Source organism: Citrus clementina, unplaced genomic scaffold (genome assembly GCF_000493195.1).
Source record: "Citrus clementina cultivar Clemenules unplaced genomic scaffold, Citrus_clementina_v1.0 scaffold_3, whole genome shotgun sequence".
Taxonomy (NCBI): domain Eukaryota; kingdom Viridiplantae; phylum Streptophyta; class Magnoliopsida; order Sapindales; family Rutaceae; genus Citrus; species Citrus x clementina.
In genome coordinates, this window is record NW_006262339.1 from 25,615,155 (window position 1) to 25,636,509 (window position 21,355).

Below are 21,355 nucleotides of genomic sequence, written 5' to 3' on the forward strand. Positions count from 1 at the left end.
CTGTTGGGAGGTTTTCTTTCTGCTTAATGCTTGTTCTTTCGAACTGTAAGAAATAATGATTATTTAAATCAATTTTTATGAGTACATAATCAAAATATGTGTTTCATATGGCTGGTACAAAGAGCTTCACAAGGCTAGAATGTAATACTTGCGACTAGTCAAGGTATGTTCTTTGATCCCTTTAGAAATAGTATGCTAGTTTCAGGAACTTGCTGCGATTGGCAAAATTGAAAGGATTGCTTATTGCATTTTTTATATTCTTGTTAGATTTTAGGAATTTAACCTTGTAGCATAAGCAAAGTTACTGAGATTTACACATTTGTATATAGCCAATATGCCCAAATACTACTAATAATAGCATTAATTCACTCATCAGTTATGCAATATCAGCGCTTAGCATTCTATAAACTACTATTATCCATATATTTTTGTAAAGGTTAGTTATTTTTGTCATTGTTTACGCAACTTGCTATACTTTGACATTAAGGCAGTGATAGATGGTAAAGTTTTTTATGTTGGTTTAGCTATTCCAGAGCAGTATAGCTTGCACAAACAATGGGTTGATATTAGGGATGCTTATTGAGGTCATCCTATTAGGAATGCAAATAGGATAAAGGTCAAGTGATATTTCCATGGCAGACTGAGCAGTAAACAATTTTGATTGACAAAGACTTGTTAGAGACATTTGAACAACCTAGAGTAAAGGGGTACAATTGGGCTAGGTTTGCAGTGACTCCTGAGAAAGTGCTTCCAGATATGAATAGGGTTGAAAGTTCAGTATAAAAGTGCACTCAGCAATTGAATAATGATGTGGAAAGTGGAAATAAAGAGTTGTATAATTGTTATGACGCATCTGTAGATGAATTTGAAGATTATTATGAGACTGATCCACATGATTCTAATCTGGTTGGTTCTAATCCAGATGATTATAAAGATGATTATGAGACTGATCCACATGGTAATGATCTTGATGACTATGAATCTGGAGATGACAGTAGAGGTGAATCAGATGATGATGTTGTCCAAGAACAAACTTGCATTAAATATGAAAAAAAAATGCATGTGACTTTGAGTTTAATTCTGTTGGTGATGAGATATTGTTAAAGCCTGGACAATTGTTTGTCAATGTGTGGGAGTTCAGAAAAGTGTTGAAGGTCTTTGCAATTAGAAATGGATTCAGACTGAAAAGGTTAAAGAATAAAAAAACGGTTAGCCTATATGGCTATAGATATTGATTTTGATAATAACAAACCACATGTGTTGATTAAACAAAGATCAATGAATTGTGTTTTTATAATAAGAAAATGATGTTATGGAATTAAAGTGTTTTGGACTAAAATGAAAGTATTTTAAAACATTTGATATTGTTTTAAAATTTTAGATTTGGACCTATTTGAAATTATTTAAATATTTTGGGTTATTCTATAATTTCACATAGCTTGAGTGAAATCATAATTTTAGAAAGTTTTGGGATTCACAAAGTATTATTTAGAAATTCTAAAATTAGACCTATTTGAAAGCTTTCATAACATTTTAGGTCATAATATAATTTTATAAAGTTTTGGGGTCAAACTATAAATTTAAAAAATATTTCACTGTAGCAGTTACTGTAGCAAGCGATTAATCGGATATGGTAAGTGGCAATCCGGATTTTGGGCAGTAAGCTTCTGGAGCATAAACGACTATCTGGATTTCAAAAACGGCTATTCGGATATAAAAAGCGGCATCCCAGATATTCTAAAATTCAAATTTTTGCCTTAATAGTAACATAAAAGCGGCTAACCGGATTTGATAAACGGTAAGCCAGTTATGACCAAAATGTGCATAACGGCTAGTTTTTTAGCTCAAATTATATAAATTCAAATCCAATTCATTTTCAAGCTCTCTAGCAAGCATAAACAAAAAGCACACGAGATATCTTGAGCTCTCAATTCGCAAATCATAAAACATTGAATCATCTCTTGTTCTTCATTTTGAATATTTACTCTTTGAGTGAGTTTTGTTGTAACTTTCATTTCTTCATCTTAATTGTAAGTGTTTGAGTGTGTGAGACACTTGAGTGAAGAGATTAGGAGATAATTTCTTTGTTGTAAAGGTTCATTGACACCTTGAAGTCAATTGTAAACATTTGAAGGCTTGGAAAGGTTCGGATAGTGAACTCATCAAGCTTGGATCGCTTGGAGGCGTGGACGTAGGCGAGGATTGGTGAACCACGTAAAAATTCATGTGTTTGTTTCTCTTCTCCCTTACTCATTTGTTATTGTACTTTTATTGAACTTATTGCTTTTGAATTTATTAAGGCGTTAGATTAGATTGTTGTGTGGCTTTGTTAAGATAATTTTTAAGTACCAATTCACCCCCCTCTTGGGTTGCACACTTATATTTCAAAAACAAAGGTGACATGTGTGTGTGCTGCACCAAATTGCACTTGGAGAATCCATGCAAACCCTAATTGGAACAGGAGATCATTTCAGATTAAGACTTACTGCCCTGAGCACACTTGTCCTAAAGTTGATGACAATTATGAGGCAACTTCGGATTGGATAGCAACCACATATCTACATTTGTTCAAGGCCAATCCTGACATCAAGAGTTCTGTTATTGCTACTACTTTGATGCAAAGATATGTAATTAAATGCAATAATCAGAAGTTGTACAGGGCCAAAAGGAAAGCACTTGAGTTACTTGGTGAAGACCATAAGACCAGTTACATTAAATTATTTAGGTACATGCATGCTTTGTTAAATTCCAATCTTGGTTCCACTGTCTCTTTTGGAAGGGATTGGATTGGTGGTGCTGAATTTCCCACATTCAAGAGGTTTTTCTTCTGTATTGACAATAGTAGAAGGGGATTTTTTAAGGGTACAGGCCATTCATTGGGGTTGATGGCTGTCACTTAAAAGGACCGTATAAAGGTGTATTCCTAATCGCTGTCAGCATTGATGCAAACTATGGAATTTATTCCTTGGCTATGTGTGTGGTTGACACTGAGAATAATGAGTCTTGGCAGTATTTTTTTGGAAAAATTATATGATCAAGTCGGCTATAATGGTGTTGAAGGTTTATACTTCATGAGTGATAGGCAAAAAGGTGTCCTCAATGCATTAGATAGAGTATTTCCTCTGTCGTTGAAGAGGTATTGATGTAGACATATCTATGCAAACTTCAAGAACAAGTTTCCTGGGTTGATATTGAAAAAAGTTTTCTGTAGGGCCTGTAGGAGTTCTAGTGCTACTGACTTTCATTCCCATATGCAAGAATTGAAGAATATAACTCCCGATGGTTATGAATGGCTAATGAAAATTCCCATTGCATGTTGGGCAAATCATTTGTTCTCCTCACACACAAAATGCAACTATGTACTAATTACATGACTGAATCTTTTAATAATTGGATTAACAACTACAGAGGTTTGTCAATTGTGAGGATGTTTAAGGAGATACGAAGGAAAATCATGCGCTTAATTCACAAAAGGCATGAGGCAGCCCTTGGATGGAATGATGAGCTTTCACCAGGTGTGAGAAGAAAGATTGTTGAGGGAAGACTAGCAGCAAGATCATTGTCTATCATTTGTAGGCATAATGAAACTTTTGAGGTAGTTAAAGATACGACAAAGATTATTATTGTTGATTTACCGAAAAAGAATTATGACTGTGGTGAATTGGGAATCTGCGGACTTTCTTACAAACATGCCCTTTGTTCCATAGATGTAAAGAGATACCATGTAGAAGACTTTATACATCCATATTTGAAAAATGCAGGTTTTATTGGGACATAAAAACATCAGTTTACACCAGTTCCAGATGAAAAAAAGTGGCCACTTGAACTTCACGACAATTTGCAGCCACCGACAGCCATAAGATCAGCTGGCAGGCCTCAGACTAAAAAGAGGAAAGAAGAAGGTGAATCCTCAACATTTAAGCGAAGTTCAAGTGTGAGGTGCTCTCGTTGTGACCATTGGGGACATAATAAGAGGACTTGCCTAAGGGCAACCCGTGATAATGAGAAGAAAAGGGCTAAGGGCAAGGTAAAACAAATGTATTGAAATTATTCTTAATGAAAACTGCTGCAGACACATGATTTATGAACTAATCACTAATTTTCATTTTCTAAACACCAATTAGTAAGACCAACTCACAGGATTTAGACAATCGATCTAGCCAAACGCAGTCATCTGCCCATGATAATGGTAATAATGATTTTGGAAACATTTGAAGTTACTTAATATTCTTAATTTTATGGTTTTTATACTGAATATGCAATATGCTTACAGGGCATTTGACTCAAGAATGATTACTAAAGTTAAAGCATCTAGCAGATTCAAAAACATAGAGCTAAAAGTATGTGACAAGACAGAGCACATATATAACCTCCTACTCTATTTTTTTAAGGGGATTAGATGATGCAACACCTTTGAATTGTCCAGAGCATCAATAGATGATGTATAATCTCTTACTCACCTAATATATAGGTTTGAGTACTTTTGATTTATACTTTGCTGAAAGGTAGAGACTTTCATACTGCCAAAAATAGGTCATTATGAGAGATATAACTATATATATTTATATGTTGTGCTTCTGTCACTTGTAAAGACTCGGTGTGTTGTAGCCAAAGAATGAATGTTCAAACTGAGTTTCTGTTGGAATGCCAATTATCCATATGAGCATGCTTTGTGGTTTCATATTATATATTATACTTTGATTTAAATTTATGCGGTTGCTTGTTGTTTTAATGTTCTGATGATATTGAGATAGAGTTAAGTGAGCTTGCAGTTGAATAAACTTGAATGAGATAATGAGCAATGGATTAAAGCTTATTTTATACTAAGCAAACTTGTATTGTTCTAAATGTCTCATGTCATGTTGTTTCCTGGAAAGCTGTAAAATATCTCTCCCTTCCAATTTCTTTTTGGTGGCTGGTAGCGGTTGTCAATGTCTTATATAAAATTATATATTGATTAAATTCTTGTGTTCATCGACACACAATTCTTTAATTTTACAAATGTTACTTTTCTGCTGGATTATGCATTCAGCTAATCTAGATATTGAACTTGAATGGGTTAGTTATTTGCATTTATATGCAAAAGTCATACACATTATTAAAGCTCATTTTATGTTCATATTGATGTTCAACTAGTCATAGTGGATAATAAAATTGAATAGGATAGTGAGCTACAGATTAAAGCTTAGATGCATTTTATGTTCATATTTAGCTAGTCATGTAAATTGTTGTTAAGTTCACATTCATGGTAGTAGTTGATCATTACATACTTTAAGTACTAAAACATGCATCTGTTGCATAATGCCTACTTTGTAGCTAAAACTACACCCACTATTAAAACTATAGTAGCACAGATGAAAAAGAACATGTTCAAGAAACATATTGTCTTCATGCCACTGCATTTCCCTATTGTTTTATGTGTTTTTTGCATCAGCAACTTCAAATCTGTTAACTCTTTTTGCATGTTCAGCAATAACTCATAATTTGCTTGACATGTTCCTACACATTCAAATATTTCACCTTTATTGAAATCATTAAGGGATGGCATCCATAACTTGAAGTAGTCGCAGCCATGTCGGCTGTCCATACAGCAATAATATAGCTTGTTTGGGTTGTCATCCAATTATGAAATCTTCACACTAGCTCTTTTGTTGCACTTACATATCTTATTTGCAAATCGAATGAGGTTGCCATTAATCTCATTCCTCCATCCTCTGCTTTCGCAGCTGCTGGATCCTGTTGTTTGTTCTCAGCTTGCTGAATCCATAACAAGCATTAGGTAGTGGTGAATCTGGGCAAAAAATGAGTGTTATTTGCTCTTAAATACAGCTCAGGAAGGTTGATATTACTGTTGGGTTGTTCCAACGGTAATATCAGCCTTGCTTTGTTGCTTTTAAATTGTTGAAATGTAAGTCATTCAACAACTGTAAATACATTTTTTAAAGGGTATATTAGCATTTTCACCAATCACATGAATTTTGTCTCATTATGTCGTTTGTTTATTGTCAAATTAAATTATTGTATGTCGTTTGTTTATTGTCAAATTAAATTATTGTAAGAGTATAATATCAGCCTTGTCTTTATTCTTATGCACTTGGCGCCAAGAAGCAAGGGCATTATTGTATTTTTATTGTCAAACCAAACGGCTCCCTAACCCTTATATACGTTAAGGGGTGCTATATGTCAATATATTCATACATTTTTTCTAAGTGTAGCAGGGGTAAATCTCAGAGGAGGTATCCAAAAATTACAACCGTACATACTATTCCTTTACAAGAAATATATAAAAGTGCAAGGATCAAATGATAAAATCTCGTTAAAGGCAAAAAGTACAGCAAGCAAAGCGGGGTTTTTAATTAAATACCCTTTAATAGTTTCAAAATTATTTAAATACCCCCTCCCTTTTTGGTTTTCATGGATACCCTAACAAATGTGAGCAAAGTCAGAAATACCCTTAATGAATGCATCAAATTCACTCAATGAATTGTTTTCATATTTCTTTCCTCATTTCTTTCACCCAAATCTATTTTTGCTGCTGATTCTTTCAAAATCTCTTAGAATCTCTTAGAATCTCTCATAACTTCTTACACAAATACAATTATGTATTCATTTCTTTAACACCAACTCTTTCTTTAAAGGTGCATTGCTTATTAAACAACCCAATAAGGTATGTTAATCTTGTTGGGTTTTAAATTTTTTAATTTTTAGGAAAATTTAGAAATTTTCCTCACATTACAATGTTTTATTTTCACCATTTTTTCTTATACGTAGAAATATATGCAATGTAGGTTGTTTAATTATTTTTTTCAGCAATATAACTTATTTATGGCGAAAATGTTTCGAGTCGTGCATTCTTTTGATACCGTGTACGTCATATAACTAGTCATGTAGGTCGTGTAAGTAATATAGTCGTGTAAGTCGTGTAGGTCATGTAAGAAATATAGTCGTGTAAGTAATATAGTCGTGTAGGTCATGTAGGTCGTGTAGTTACTTGTATATGAAATTTAATATTATTGTTTTTATTGTATCATCAGATATGGTTTTAGTGCGTGTGCCTATTCTCTTTAATGGTGAATGGATTGAGCAAAATGACGAGTATAAGTTCAAAGGTTCAAAGGCTAAAGGGATAATGATACCACGATTGACAACATATGCCGAATTGGTGGAGAAGATAGCTGAAGTTATTGATATAGATACTTCAGAATTCAAAATCACAATGAAGTTCAAACTTAAGACATCTGATCCTATGCCACCAGTTACAATTCAAACTAATGATGATGTGGAATTTTTTTAGATTCCAATTTAATTTCACTTTTTTTTTTAATAATTTTCGTTGACATTTTTTGCATACAAGCATACATGAGGAATGCCTGCATATAATTAATCCATGAAATCAATTAAGAAAAAAATATATCAATTATAGGAAATTAATGTAATGTTATACACATAAGAACACCATTCGCAGTGATAAAATATTTCCACTCATAACTAGACATATCATGACTTACCATGACTTATAATTGGAAATTAAGAATCTCTCTAACTAATGACATTTCACAAGGCAAATGTATATGCACCATTCCAATTTATTGTGAGCCTAATTAAACTAAATGTAATGTGTAGATTCTATTAACAAGAAACAAAATGTGGAATTGAAGGTCGTGTACTTGTGTAATACAAGAAGATCGTGTAATTGTATAATACATGAAGGTCGTATAAACATGCAATACATGAAGGTCGTGTAAACGTGTAATACATGAAGGTCGTGTAATCGTGCAATACATGAATGTCGTGTAATCGTGCAATACATGAAGGTCGTGTAATACACAACCTTGAATCTTACATAACTTTACACGACCAAATCTTGTGTTACATAACAAAATTATAATCAGCACAATCCATTAATTTTTCACAATTTGCATGCAGCAAAACAACTAAAAATTTGTTTTCGAACATGTTATGAAAAATTTGTTTTCGAACATGTTATGAGAGACCCACAACTAATTAATCTATTTTTTCAATATAAAACCCTAACTTTTTGTTTTTTTCCCTTAAATATTAACAAGAAAACTAATTACATGGAATTACTTGTCTCAACTACTTACATTCTGATAATTTTGCAGTAAATGATCAACTCTCTCCGGCGATTATGTAGTGACGAACTATGCTTCACTTTCTCAGTTGTGGCAGCTTCCCCTTCTCAGGCTTAGTTTGCTCGTGTTGAAGTTCGATTTACCATGTATGGAGAATGAATGTTTGTTTCGGTAGAGGTGATGCCGGTGAGGGAATTACAGAGGTGATGCTGGTAAGGGAATTGCAGTGTTTGTTTGTTTGAGTTTGATAATGGAGGGAATTGCAGCAGATGAGTGTTTGTTTGCTTCAGTAGAGAAGGGAGAGGTGCTGTCCGTTGAGTTGAAATGTTTTAAAATAAGGATAGTTTAGTAATTTTCTATCAATTTTTAAAGGTTATCGATGAAAATTTTGGCAAAAATAGATTTAGGGTATTGAGATAATTTTTGAAGTATGGAGGTGTACCGGGCGCAATTGGCACAAGCAAAGCAGAGCATGTGATTCTTCCGAGTCCGGACTTCCCTTCTTCCTCTTTCGCTGTGAAAGCCAACACAGAACACGAACACGAACAAATAGGGGAAAGAGAAAAATGAGTAATTTGGTTAAAGGAGTAATTTTGGACGAATCGGAGATGCTGTCGGCCTCCGAACACGGGACTCCTACAAACGCAAACGACTCGTCGTTTCAGCTGCGGCCCGGAGCCTCCTACTTGCTTCGTAAGCTCCGCCACTCCAACATCCGATCGGTACTCTCTTCATCTGTTTGTTATTGTTGCTTGAATTTCTTGTATATAGTAATAATAATGAGTGGAATATGAGCTTTTTTTTTGTTAAATAATTTTCAGGGAATTTCTTACGGGCCGGGTCTTTCTCCTGATAAGGTACTTCTTTAATTCTTTTTTTCTTTAGTTTTTTTAATTTCTTTATGGTCAATGTAATAGGGGAGTGTATCAATTTCAGTTACTTCCATAAATATTCCTTCAAATGGAAAGCGCTTTCTACAAAAGCACTTTGCTAAAGTGCATTTGTTGTGTGTCTCTTCTTGTTTAAGGTGAATGTGTTGAAGAGGATAGCAGTAGAATACTCATGCGAATGCTTTCTTCTGCATGCATCTGTGGATGGTGGTGTAAATGAGATTACACGAGCTTGGGGTGACGTCGGAGGAATTATTATGTATGTCGTTCAAAACAGCAAGGATTCCATGTGTAAAATTAGCAGCAATTGGCTTATTACTGTCGTTGGTGAGTACTGCAGCGTCTATATTCTCGTCGCCCTCTTTGTGGGTGGGAGAATTTGGCTAGGGGGTTGTATTTGACTACCTATTTTGTCACAATAGCATTTCTGTCCGTCTTTCATCTAAGATTCTTTCTACACTAGGTATGAGTGTCTCTATAGAATTGAATTGATACAGTTTTGCAGTAACACAAATTGGTGGGACTTGGGGTTATGTGCCATTTATAGTTGCTGCCTGCATGTTGGGGGCGCATACATTTTAGTTTCTGCTAGTTATTTTAGGTAAAATTGGTTGCTGACCTAGAGTCTGCTTCCGTTTCAGGTGCTGAAGTTGTTACTGCAGGTCAGAATTCAAGCATGCTTTATATCAACAAGCTAGAAGAGTTACCTTTGACTATTTGCTGCTTCAACAAAAAGGTTTCCTCAGGCGATTCATCTCTTATAGTACCACTTTAGTTTTGTATGGTTATGATTTGTTCTTTCAATAATTTTTGGGTTTAGTGAGATAACATTTGCCAGCTTAAAACGGAAAAATGGCAAAGTGCTGTGTTTTCTAGAGAAAATACTAATTTAAGGTGTGCTACTGAAATCATGGATCTATGATATATAACATACACCTGAAATTCAAACTTGTTCTGGAAATACAAACTAAAAAGCAGTAAAAAGTAATGTGATTAGTTTCTTGTAGATCACAAAATCAAATGCAAGGAATATATGTAGAAACACCATACACTAAGTGCATAGTTTTTTAATTATCTTTAGAGTTTCAGTCCATGATTTGTTTTATGTCTCTCATCTTAAGTAGGCAACTTGCAACAATGTTGTGGTGGTTGGTTATGTTATGAAGCCTTCGCGTGAAGAAGATTTTGCTAAGGTGAGCTCTTTTTGCTTAAATGAGAGCATGGTGTGTTGAAAAGGCTTAAAAGAAATGTGGGGGTTGTCAATCATTTATTCTTTACTCATCTTAGATTCAGCGACTATCATGTGAAAGCTTATTTGGTCCTATGTTCTGTAGAGGGGTGCATTTCCCTTGTATCCTACTCCAAACGGGTTGATATTTCTGCCTCTCACATTTGAGATCCCTCTATCATCTCAATTACAAAATGTTGATGTGGTTCTACATAAAGCAACAGATGAAATCATATCCATTGAGTTGAGCAACTCTTCAGTATCCTCCAACAGAATTACTTACACAAAGGGCATGCAGGAATTACAAAGGTAACTTCTCAAAGTTCCATTTTCTCTATTTGAAAATATATTTTCTTGCCTTTTGGCAATCATTCTATAATTAGATGGCACTCTTGGTGGCTGGAAATTGTACTACCAGTCAGATATTTTTGTTTTACCTCTTCAAAGATATCCTCCAGTTATCTACATTTCTGCTATATGGAAAGATTGTGGTCAGAAGTTTTTTGGGATGAAATCTCGTGGTTTGTGATTAATAGCTAGGGTGTTAAGACTTTGTTTGTGATGGTCAGTTTGCTTCGAAAATTTAGTGACATATCATCTTAATTTATTTCTATCAAGTTGTCAAGTCAAAAAGATTTGTTGGGCCATTATGAATTCTCAAAAGTGTCTTTGAGAGTGGTAAGAGTTTTTCCACATTCTCAAATGATCTTAAAAGCAAGTAACTAAACATCTTTTTGTTATGAGTCCTTTTATCTATCTTTTCTATAGTCACTTTTCCAAACACTCTGTCAACCATGTTTACATGAGAGAATGATAGATTAAAGTTTGTTGCTTCCTACTAAGAAAGGAATGAGCTCATGCTGTTTAAGTAAATGAAGGTTTTTGCTAAAAAATAAATAAATAAATGAAGGGTCTTTGCCAATTTCTGGAATTTAGGATGAAAATAATTGTAGTAACTGAATTGAGTGTCTTGACAACCAGCACTCTTATTACATCTTTCCTGTCTCATAATACCCATTTCAAGAAATTTTATCTAAAAGACTTCTAATAGCATGTTGTGTAAAAAAAATTTTGACACTTATTCTTAGATTAATGTAGTATTCACTTAGTTTTTTCATAAAGTCTTGCCACTTTACAGATTTATGGAAGACCACTCAGATTTCCTCGCAATTGACCCACTCAGTAACATTTACCCTGTACTGGATCGGCTAAAGATCCAACTGATTCTACTTAGGCTGCAAGAACAAAAAGCTAAAGGACGACATGCAATTAGGGGCGCCCATTTTCTTAAGGTCTTTTCTACCAGAATGGCCTCTTTGTTGTTCTTAACTATTGATCTCACGAATCCTTGAACCAGTAGAAATTGGGTTCTTTCTACAAATAAAACACTGATAGAAGGATGGATTCATTTTCCTCTTTGTTGCTCCAATTAATATTGCTCTGTAGTACATTTTATGAATGAAGGAATCTAGAATCAATACAAGGTTTACTAATGCTGCTATATACTATGTTCTCTGTTGGGCACTAATAGATAAGGTGGGTTTTGTGTTGGTTAGTGTAAAAGGACCCTTTTGTGAGTACTTTGTAGTAGAAGATTAGCATATGTATCTCCATGATTATACATTTCAATAAAATTGTTTTTTGAGGGAATCTGATATTACAAAGTAATTCAGAAAAATGCTTGGTCTTTTATTTCAGTCAATGCTCTGTATTTGTCAAGTAGTTTATTTTCTCTAGGTGCTTTATATATTGATAATTTTTTTTATGTAATCACAATTATACAGCTTATGGCTTGCTTTTGGACTTAAATCTTCTGAAGTTTCATTAGTATCTCCTCCAAATGGGTAACATCTAAATTTCAAATATGCAGGTTATTGATTTTAAAGATCCTGGCTTGCCACAAAGATTGTCAGATGCACAACTTTCTCTTCCCTGTATAGTGAAACCTCAAGTTGCATGTGGTACGGCTGATTCTCACAGTATGGTAGGTATAGCTTTAATCTAATTCTTGGTTTTCCTTTCTCTCAATTTCTTCCCAGTTTAATAATAGCTTTATCTTGGAGTGACAGGCAATTGTCTTTGGAACTGAAGATTTTAAAGATTTGAATGTTCCTATTCCTGCTGTTGTTCAGGTGAGCACGAAGTTGATGGTATTTGCATAGTTATATGTTGCTTATTGTGGCAGCATAATTGTTATTGTTGCTCAGGTGTGGTTACAACTGCTTTCATATGTCGTGATTTCCACTCAGAATTGTGTTTCCTTGTGGACTGTGCTTCACAAACTCGTCTATTGTTTATAATCTTAAATGTTCAAGTGTTCATACATGACTGATTGCATGGGAGCTGAATGGAGTGGAACTCATTGAATTCAAAACTGTTCTTCTTTGATATTACAGGAATATGTCAATCATTCGTCCACTCTGTTTAAGTTTTATGTCTTGGGTGAAAATATTTTCCATGCAGTTAAGAAGTCTACTCCAAACTCTGGTATTCTGATGAAATCGTATGAAAGGAATGGACTTAGACCTATCCTCTTTGACAGGTAGTGTCTGCTCCCCAGTTTCCGATTCCCTCTTACTTTGATCTGCTTTCTCTAAGGATGGTTGTGATACTTCGTTGAAACTAATAATGTGGTGGTGTCTTTTGCAGCTTAAAATCTCTACCCATCGACACTGAAAATCAAAATTCAGGAGATTCGATTTCCTGTAAGGTTGATCTTGATCTTGAACTGATCAAAGATGCTGCAAAGTGGCTTGCAAAAACACTTGATCTGACCATCTTTGGATTTGATGTTGTCGTGCGTATTCCATATAAATTCTTAACTATCATTTCTTGACCTCCCTGCATTGTACACCGTGAGTGAATTGCCTGAACATATATATTAACATGTGTATTATCAATTTACAGATTCAAGAAGGCACTGGTGACCATGTCATTGTAGATTTAAACTACCTTCCATCATTCAAGGAAATAGATAAAGATATCGCCATACCCGCTTTTTGGGATGCCATTAAACTGAAGTTTGAAGCAATAAAGATGCAACAAGCAACTATAGCTTCCTCATCTTGAGCGTCATCTGCAGCTTGTTGGTCGGTTAAGTAACTTTATGTAAATTCACCGACACTGATGAAGCTTGGTTTTGCTTCAAGTACCTGTTGTATCATAGAGTTTGAGCTGTGTTACGAACAAATTTTGATAAATTGGGAATCTCTCTCCATCCTCTTAAAATTTGTTTTCTAAATTTATTTGAGGAGAAATAATATATTAATAATATTGAGAAACAACAGTATTCAGGGCAATAGAAGCATTTGCTATGGGGTTTTGAAGGATTTGCTTAGGGCCTTGGCTGTGAGGACACTCGCGTGCTGTGGTATTCTTTTTAAGAATAAGAAAATAAATGATAAAATAGTCTCTTAATTTGGACAAATTGAATATGAAAGTTGAATCTTCGGAGAAACAAGCGAAACAGCAAGAAATAGGCAAAAGGGAAATTATTTCCAAAAGTTAATGTAAATGAAATTAAAGGTGTTCATATTAGCTGTATGTTACCAAAGCCGTTTCATACTGAAAAAATAAATAAATAAACATGAGCCATATTAAATTAGGGGTGTTTAGAATCTAATCTGATCGGCTCAATTCATCTTATGACTTATCCGTAAATATTTGATCTGTAAAAATCTGATCCGTGTATTGGTGGATTGGATTGGATTGGATTAAAATTTTGAAATCCACAATGGGTGGATTGGATATGAATTTACTTCCGTAAATCTATAAAAATTCGCGAATCCAAAAAAAAAAATATTTATTTAATAAAAAAATTAAACTTGTAAATATGAAATTATTCTTACTAATAAATAAATAAGTTAAAATATAGTTATATTAACATCATATTATGCCTTATCTGATAATAATATAAAACAAAAATAATTAAATAAAAAAATAGAGCTTATTAAGCAATTAATTTTCATCTACTGAAATGTACAAATGTATTTTCTATCTTTATTTAAACAATTAATTTATTCAAATCTTATTTTAATTTTGAATTTGATCGGTAGTAAAATTATTTTTTATATTAATTTTTTTATTTAATTAGTTTCGTGGATAAGACGTGATTAAAATTTTTTAGCCCACAAACCAATCCGTGAAATGGTGAATTGAATATGGATTGAGTCAAATTTACATCCGATTCGCAGACGTGTGGATTGGATTTGAATTAAATTAGATTAAAAATTTATAATCCGTAAAATTGTGAATCAGATATGCATTGATGTTTAATCCGCAAAATCCGATCCGCGAATACCCCTATGTTAAATGACCAATATTTTTTAATTAAATATTTCACTGCATGTCTTCTTTTAAAAGAAGAAAAAAATATTGAAGTGCCTAGTTGTCTTCTAAGGAAAAAAAAAAGAAAATTTAACTTATTTTGATTTGTGGACATGGGCGGACCCAATTAAGGCCCAGGAGGAGCTTCAGTCCCCCCTAAGCCATTAAGTTTTCTTTTAAATGTATCCCAAGCCCCTTTTAAAAAAGTTAGATAAACTAATTTGGACACATTTTTCATATATTAAAAGACTTGTGGTTCAATGGTAAGAGTGCTATTTAATGATTTTGAAACCTTGGTTCAAATCCCATTAGCCACATTATTTTATTTTTTTAAATATTTTGTGGAAACTACTTCGAAAAATAATATTTTCACGCATTTAAAATACTACTTCAAAAAATGATATTTTCACGCATTTAAAAATAATAATTTATTACTATTATTATTTAGAATTTAAAAAAAAAGTAATAAAATTTGAGTTTATAAGACTTAAAATGTATTCGAGTGAACATTAAAAAAATCTAAGTTAAATAAAATTTTTTGAACTAAGCCCCCCCTCATTTTAGTTTCTGGGTCCGCCACTGTTTGTGGATGCACCTAATTGAGACGGTAAAGTCTGATGTATTGAAAACAATAGTCTAAGGTTTGAACTCCATTCGTGAGTAGAGTGACATGGGCAGTGACGAAATTAGCTTGCTAACTAAGCTAACTAATAAAAAAATTAAAAATTTCAAAATTAGTAGTAAATAATTTTACAATTCTATGGTGCGTTTATTGAAATAAATTATTTGCTTGAGCTAGTATTATCATTGGTGTTTCTAGTTTATCTAAAAATCATAATAGATAATTTTAAATTACCAAAATATCTTTAGTTAAAGGATTTTTCTACCTTACAGTCAATGTAAGGTCCCACAACCAATAGAGAGGGTTGTACCTTACATTGATTGTAAGGTAGCAGCTCCCTTAGTTAAAATATATGATATATGTTTTGTTATTATTTATTTTTTAGTTATAAAATAAATAAATAAACATTTAAAAAGAAAAAAAACATACATGTTTATTATAATATAGAAAGCAATACTATAATTTTTTAATTAAATTAGTTATTAATAATATTATTATCATCATTTAAAAGGGATGACATTTTTTTTTGATTTTGTCTAATGATAAAAATTATCAATTTAATCTACATTCTTATTCTCTATTTAAATACTACCTCTCCCATTACATAATTAGATTCTCATTCCTAGTTCATAAATTTGTGTGCTACACGATGAATACAGTTCCATTCCTTGCATGTTTATTTAACAAGTAAACACCCTTAATTAAGGAACTCACTCTAAAGTCTACGTCAACTAGGAAACGTGTGGACGCTTCATCTTCTTTACTCAGTCGTTTATTGGCAGCCGATAATAAGGGTATCTGATGCTTGCCTGTAGTGGGAGTCAGCTGATCCATTCCTCATTTAATAAATGCTTCCTTTTCAGTTTAGTTAAATCACTAAGAAATCTTGTCAAAAAAGAAAAGTTCAGTTAAATTATTATTAAAAAATTGCATCTGGGTTTGTTTTTGTTGTACTAAAGAGAGGTGATGGCTGCTGCATTTGTTGGAGGAGCTCTCCTCGGAGCAGTATTTGGAGAGCTACTAAAAGCAGTTTCAGAGGAAAAAGACAAAGCAGTCACGTTTAAGGATCGGTTGGAGAAACTGGAATCCACTTTACGAAATTCAATTCCGTGGATCGAAGAAATAGAGAAGCTGAACCAAGTGTTAGATCGGCCAAAGCAGGAAACAGAAAATTTAGTTCGGATGATGGAGCAAGGGGAGCAGCTGGTGCGTAAATGCTCAAAAGTGAAGTGGAATTGCTTCAAGAGATATGTTTATGCTAAAAAGATCATCAAGTTGGATACATCCATCAGTGACTTCTTTCGGACGAGTCTTCCTCTGCAACATGCAAGAGACGGCAAGTTGATTATGGTTGAGGTAAAAGAGATTCACACGATGGTGAGAAGAATGAGCGGTAATGGAAATATCAATGGTTGGATGTCTAATCAGGTCGGAGATTGCTGCTCGGCGCCTGATCCTCCGGTGATTACTCCAGGATTGGATGTTCCATTGAAGGAGTTAAAGATGGAGCTGTTCAAGGATGGAAGGCAATTCATTGTGGTCTCGGCTCCTGGAGGATATGGCAAGACCACATTGGTCCAAAGACTTTGCAAAGATGATCAAGTTCAAGGTAACCAGATGTCTTGATTCAGCTTTTTGCTAGTGTAAGAATGGTACTGAATTTCCTCGAGTCTTTCACCACCAGCTTTCTCACTATGGCACTTGAACAGGAAAATTCAAGGACGACATTTTCTATGTTACTGTTTCCAAAAACCCCAATGTGAAGGCCATTGTACAGAAAGTACTCCACCATAAGGGTTACCCTGTGCCCGAGTTTCAAACAGATGAAGCTGCAATCAATGACTTGGAGCGATTTTTTAAGCAAATGAGAACAGAGGCTATACTGTTGGTCCTCGATGATGTCTGGCCCGGGTCAGAATCCCTGCTCCAGAAGTTGGGGTTCCAGTTACCCGACTACAAGATTTTGGTGACCTCAAGGTCTGAATTCCCACAATTTGGTTCTGTGCATTATTTGAAACCATTGACTTATGAAGCTGCCAGGACTCTTTTTCTTCACTCAGCAAACCTACAAGATGGAAACTCGTACATTCCAGATGAAAATATCGTCAGTAAGGTGCTCTGCTTATCCCCAGTTATATGCTATTATTCATTTTATTTTTCACCTTTGTATATGAAATGCGCGCATGTTTTTTTTTTTTTTTTACCTTCCAAATCTGGTTTTACCCAACTGCAGATATTGAGAGCCTGTAAGGGATGTCCTTTGGCCCTTAAAGTGGTCGGTGGATCGCTCTGTGGGAAGCAGGAAGTATTCTGGCAAAGAATGGTGAAGGAATGTTCTCGGGGTGAATCTGTTTTCCAATCAAAAAATGACATACTTGATTGTCTCGGAAGCAGCTTGGATGTCTTAAATAATGAGGTCAAGGAATGTTATTTGGACCTGCGTTCCTTTCCTGAGGACCAAAGGATTCCTATCACTGCACTCATTGACATGTGGATGGAATTATATGAACTGGTTGACGACGTATTTGCCATCACCAACCTTCATGAACTATCTAGCCAAAATCTGGTTGATAGGGTGGTCACAAGGTATGCAGCGATCAACCAAGCAATTGCTCTTGTGCTTGTATCCTTCGTTATGTGCAATTTTAACATACGTGTTCTGCTTTACGGATAACTTCCTTCACATTGATGTGCATGCAAATTGGTGTGTGAATTCTCCACTTTTTTTTACCTGAAAGGCCATGAATCTTCCCTGAACAATCAATTTATGTCTATTCACTAGGAAAACTGCCGGTGACTACGGCTGCTACAATGACGACTTTGTGATGCAGCATGATCTTCTCCGAGAATTGACTATCTGTCGGAGCAAGTCAGAGCCCATAAATCAGAGAAAACGACTCGTTGTAGAAATAAGCGGAAACAATTTTCCCAAATGGTGGATGGATCAAAAGCAGCACCCCAATAATGCCAGCCTCTTGTCAATCTCAACAGGTTGTTATTACTTTTTTCTTTTTCCTCACACTTGGACACTGCAACATGTAGAGATTTTAATTCATTTGATGTCAAGATTCAATCATCCTCGGTCTCACATAAAATGGACGTGATATGCAGATGAAACATTCTCATCGAACTGGCCTGACATGCAAGGACCCGAAGTTAAGGTTGTGGTTCTGAACATTCGGACAAAGAAGTACATCCTTCCAGATTTCCTGCAGAAGATGGATGAACTGAAGGTCTTGATAGTCACAAATTACGGATTCTCCCCTGCAGAATTAAATAACTTCCGAGTCCTCAGTGCTTTATCCAAATTAAAGAAAGTCAGATTGGAGCATGTTTCTCTTCCTAATTCCCTGGCCACCGTACGAATGAGTCATCTGCAAAAAGTATCCTTGGTTATGTGCAATGTTGGTCAGGTTTTTCGGAATTCAACCTTTCGAATTTCTGATGCTTTTCCAAATCTCTTGGAGATGGACATTGATTACTGCAATGATCTCATAGAATTGCCAGATGGGTTATGTGACATTGTGTCCATGGAGAAGCTCCGGATCACCAATTGCCATAGGCTTTCTGCACTACCTGAGGGGATTGGTAAGCTTGGGAACTTACAAACGCTAACACTTGCTGCATGCACCGAACTGTCAGCTTTGCCAGACACGATTGGAAACCTGTCCCATTTGAACTTTCTGGACATATCCGAATGTCTGAACATCCGAAAATTTCCAGCACGGTTTGGTGAGTTGTGCTGTTTAAAGACACTTTGCGTGATTGGGTGCCCGATTTCGGAGGTGCCCTCAACGAATCTTGAGAATTTACAAGTTGTGATATGTGATGAAGAGACAGCCGAGCAATTGGCATACTCCCCGCCCGGACGTGCAAGGATTGAAGTGATTCAAGAAGATTCCAACTTAAATTTTCTTCATTAGTATACTCTTTTCAGGACTTTCCTTTTCCGTTCCACAATGAAGTGTATTGAGTTCGCATGGCGCAAGCTTTTATCTGTTTGTTAATTATAAGAAAAATAAGTGATATTTAGTCAAAAAGGGTTATAGACCGGTAACAAAAATAATGGTAAAATCATTATTTCTTCATTTAATGATAACTCCGATTTTAACGTTAATTCTGTCTGTCGCACTCCGTAAAATTCACATGGCTAATACATCTGCACTGTAATTATGAAGCATATGTGTCCTCAAAATCAAGAAGATTAGTATAAACAGCTTATACGAATAAGGAAATTTATAAAAAGTAGATACTATTTACTCTTCTAATGTTTTTATAATAATCAATAACTTCCTATCAATACAAGTTTACAATATTATTTTTATTTTTAAATATATTTTTATTTATATTTATTATAGATTAAATAAATCTCATAAATAGAAATTAAAATAAAAAATTAAGTAACTAAAAATAAGAAATATATGTTTTGTGTAAAAAAATTAATAATAAAATATTTTTTAAACTTTTTTATTTTACAAACATTTTCTTATAATAAACATATATAAGAAAATTATTATAAAATGATAAAAAATTATTATAAGAAAACTTGCATGATAAACAAAAAAATTATTATTAAATAAATAATAAAATATTTTTCTTAATTTTTTATTTTATTTCTATTCATATAATTTATTTAATTTAAAATAGATATAAATAAAAAGTGTATTTGAAAATAAGGATAATTTTATAAATTTATATTCTTACAAGGATTATTAACTATTATAAAAATAAAAGAAAAATAAATGATATATATTAATTATACTAGGAAGACAGTCTTGCTTTATAAAAATAGCTACAAAACTTACGTGATTTTCAAAATTAACCGCTCTATTATGTGAGCTTTTCTTTTTTTTTTTTTCCCCGGTTGAAAAGTAAAAATTTGTCCTTTAATTTATTCATCTGTAACTGTCCCAAGGCGATAATCCCCACCCATAAATCATGTTAAATAATTTATACAATACACTCGATTCTAGAGTAGCAGTACCGTACACAATCAATAGGATGAAAATCCGTATTATAGAAAAGTCTATTTTTGTTATTACTCGTTTTGCATATAATAATTAACCCTTTCTATTTCCTGGACTGGGAATGAGTGGCCCGCGAAGGCAAATCCTCGGTGACTTTTTAATGAAAATAGATTTAAATTTCTTTTGGTTTTACAAATAACTTAAAATTAAATTTTTTAATATATTTTATTAGTACAAGTTTTTAAAATTCATATAATTCTTAGTTAAAAAATTATAATTGATTTATATTTATAATTTATTACATAAATAATTCATATAATGATTTTTAATAAATAAAATTATAAATATCATGATTTATAAATATGTATTAATATTATTATAAATTATAATTTATGACTCTATGTAAGTCCGAATTAACAATTAAATTAACTCTTAAGAAAAATTTATTATTGTTGTTGTTGTTAAGTATTAAAAAAAATTCTAATACTATATGGTCAAATTTAATAATTAATATTTCATTCTTTTACTATTATTAGTTTATTATTATTGAATATGAACTTGAATTTTAAATTTTTGATTTTATCAAATATGAATAAAAATACATGAACCTAAAAAAATTCATGAGCTTAAAGAAATATACCAACAACTTAGCATGCCTTCTTAAAAAAAAAAAAGTTTATTAAGCTTTTTTTATTAGGTATGACACGGTTGGGTCTAAGAAAAAAAAAATTAGACACGGTACAACACGACACAAAACATATAATGGGCACGACAGACACAAACACGAACTGATATGGCATTCTTTTGATGGCCAGCACGGTTTTGCTCTGAGTAGACTACCCTAGTGATCATGTTGTCTACCCTGCACTGCACTAGTGGACGAAGTGGAAATGAAGATGTCGAATCAAATAATGCCAAAAACAAATTGTGAAAATTCAACATTCCATTAAAGAATGTTCCTAAAATCCGGGTGACAAGAACTGATCTCTTATTTTCTTACTTCCATGATATATAAAAACTAATTATACTATCCTTAAAGATTAGTGTCTTAATAGAGTTTGGTTGATCTCTGACAAGTGATAACTATGGACGGACAAACAATTTTAGATTCGGTTTAGGTTTTGAACGTAAAACTAAAACCAACCTATTTGATTTGGTTTTCTTTATTTTTCTATTTGTACCAATCTTTAAACTAAATCAACTCAAATCAATGCGGTTTAGTTTAGACA

The 21,355-nt window shown here is 33.5% G+C and overlaps 2 protein-coding genes across 2 annotated transcripts; both read left to right on the forward strand.

The window, feature by feature from the left end:
- Positions 1-8,505: 8,505 nt before the first annotated feature.
- Positions 8,506-13,522, forward strand: LOC18049384 (inositol 1,3,4-trisphosphate 5/6-kinase 4). Its single transcript, XM_024189360.1, has 12 exons — positions 8,506-8,815; positions 8,915-8,950; positions 9,121-9,310; positions 9,625-9,719; positions 10,108-10,176; positions 10,318-10,520; positions 11,350-11,503; positions 12,082-12,195; positions 12,281-12,343; positions 12,608-12,753; positions 12,861-13,008; positions 13,119-13,522. Exons 1-12 carry the CDS (start codon positions 8,660-8,662, stop codon positions 13,278-13,280), a joined length of 1,536 nt encoding a protein of 511 aa, XP_024045128.1. The 5' UTR covers positions 8,506-8,659; the 3' UTR covers positions 13,281-13,522.
- A 2,580-nt stretch (positions 13,523-16,102) lies between these two features.
- Positions 16,103-19,207, forward strand: LOC18049385 (probable disease resistance protein At5g66900). Its single transcript, XM_006441973.2, has 5 exons — positions 16,103-16,768; positions 16,869-17,272; positions 17,393-17,745; positions 17,942-18,150; positions 18,271-19,207. The coding sequence occupies exons 1-5, from the start codon at positions 16,126-16,128 to the stop codon at positions 19,080-19,082; spliced, it is 2,421 nt and encodes an 806-aa protein (XP_006442036.1). The 5' UTR covers positions 16,103-16,125; the 3' UTR covers positions 19,083-19,207.
- Positions 19,208-21,355: the final 2,148 nt, after the last annotated feature.

Bases quoted from the DNA above. Each gene is read 5' to 3' on its own strand.
- LOC18049384 (XM_024189360.1), top strand. From the start codon at position 8,660: ATGAGTAATTTGGTTAAAGGAGTAATTTTGGACGAATCGGAGATGCTG. The intron at 8,816-8,914 runs GTACTCTCTTCA...AATAATTTTCAG, and splicing joins GCCACTCCAACATCCGATCG to GGAATTTCTTACGGGCCGGG. The intron at 12,196-12,280 runs GTAGGTATAGCT...TTGGAGTGACAG, and splicing joins CGGCTGATTCTCACAGTATG to GCAATTGTCTTTGGAACTGA.
- LOC18049385 (XM_006441973.2), top strand. From the start codon at position 16,126: ATGGCTGCTGCATTTGTTGGAGGAGCTCTCCTCGGAGCAGTATTTGGA. The intron at 16,769-16,868 runs GTAACCAGATGT...GCACTTGAACAG, and splicing joins CAAAGATGATCAAGTTCAAG to GAAAATTCAAGGACGACATT. The intron at 18,151-18,270 runs GTTGTTATTACT...CGTGATATGCAG, and splicing joins CCTCTTGTCAATCTCAACAG to ATGAAACATTCTCATCGAAC.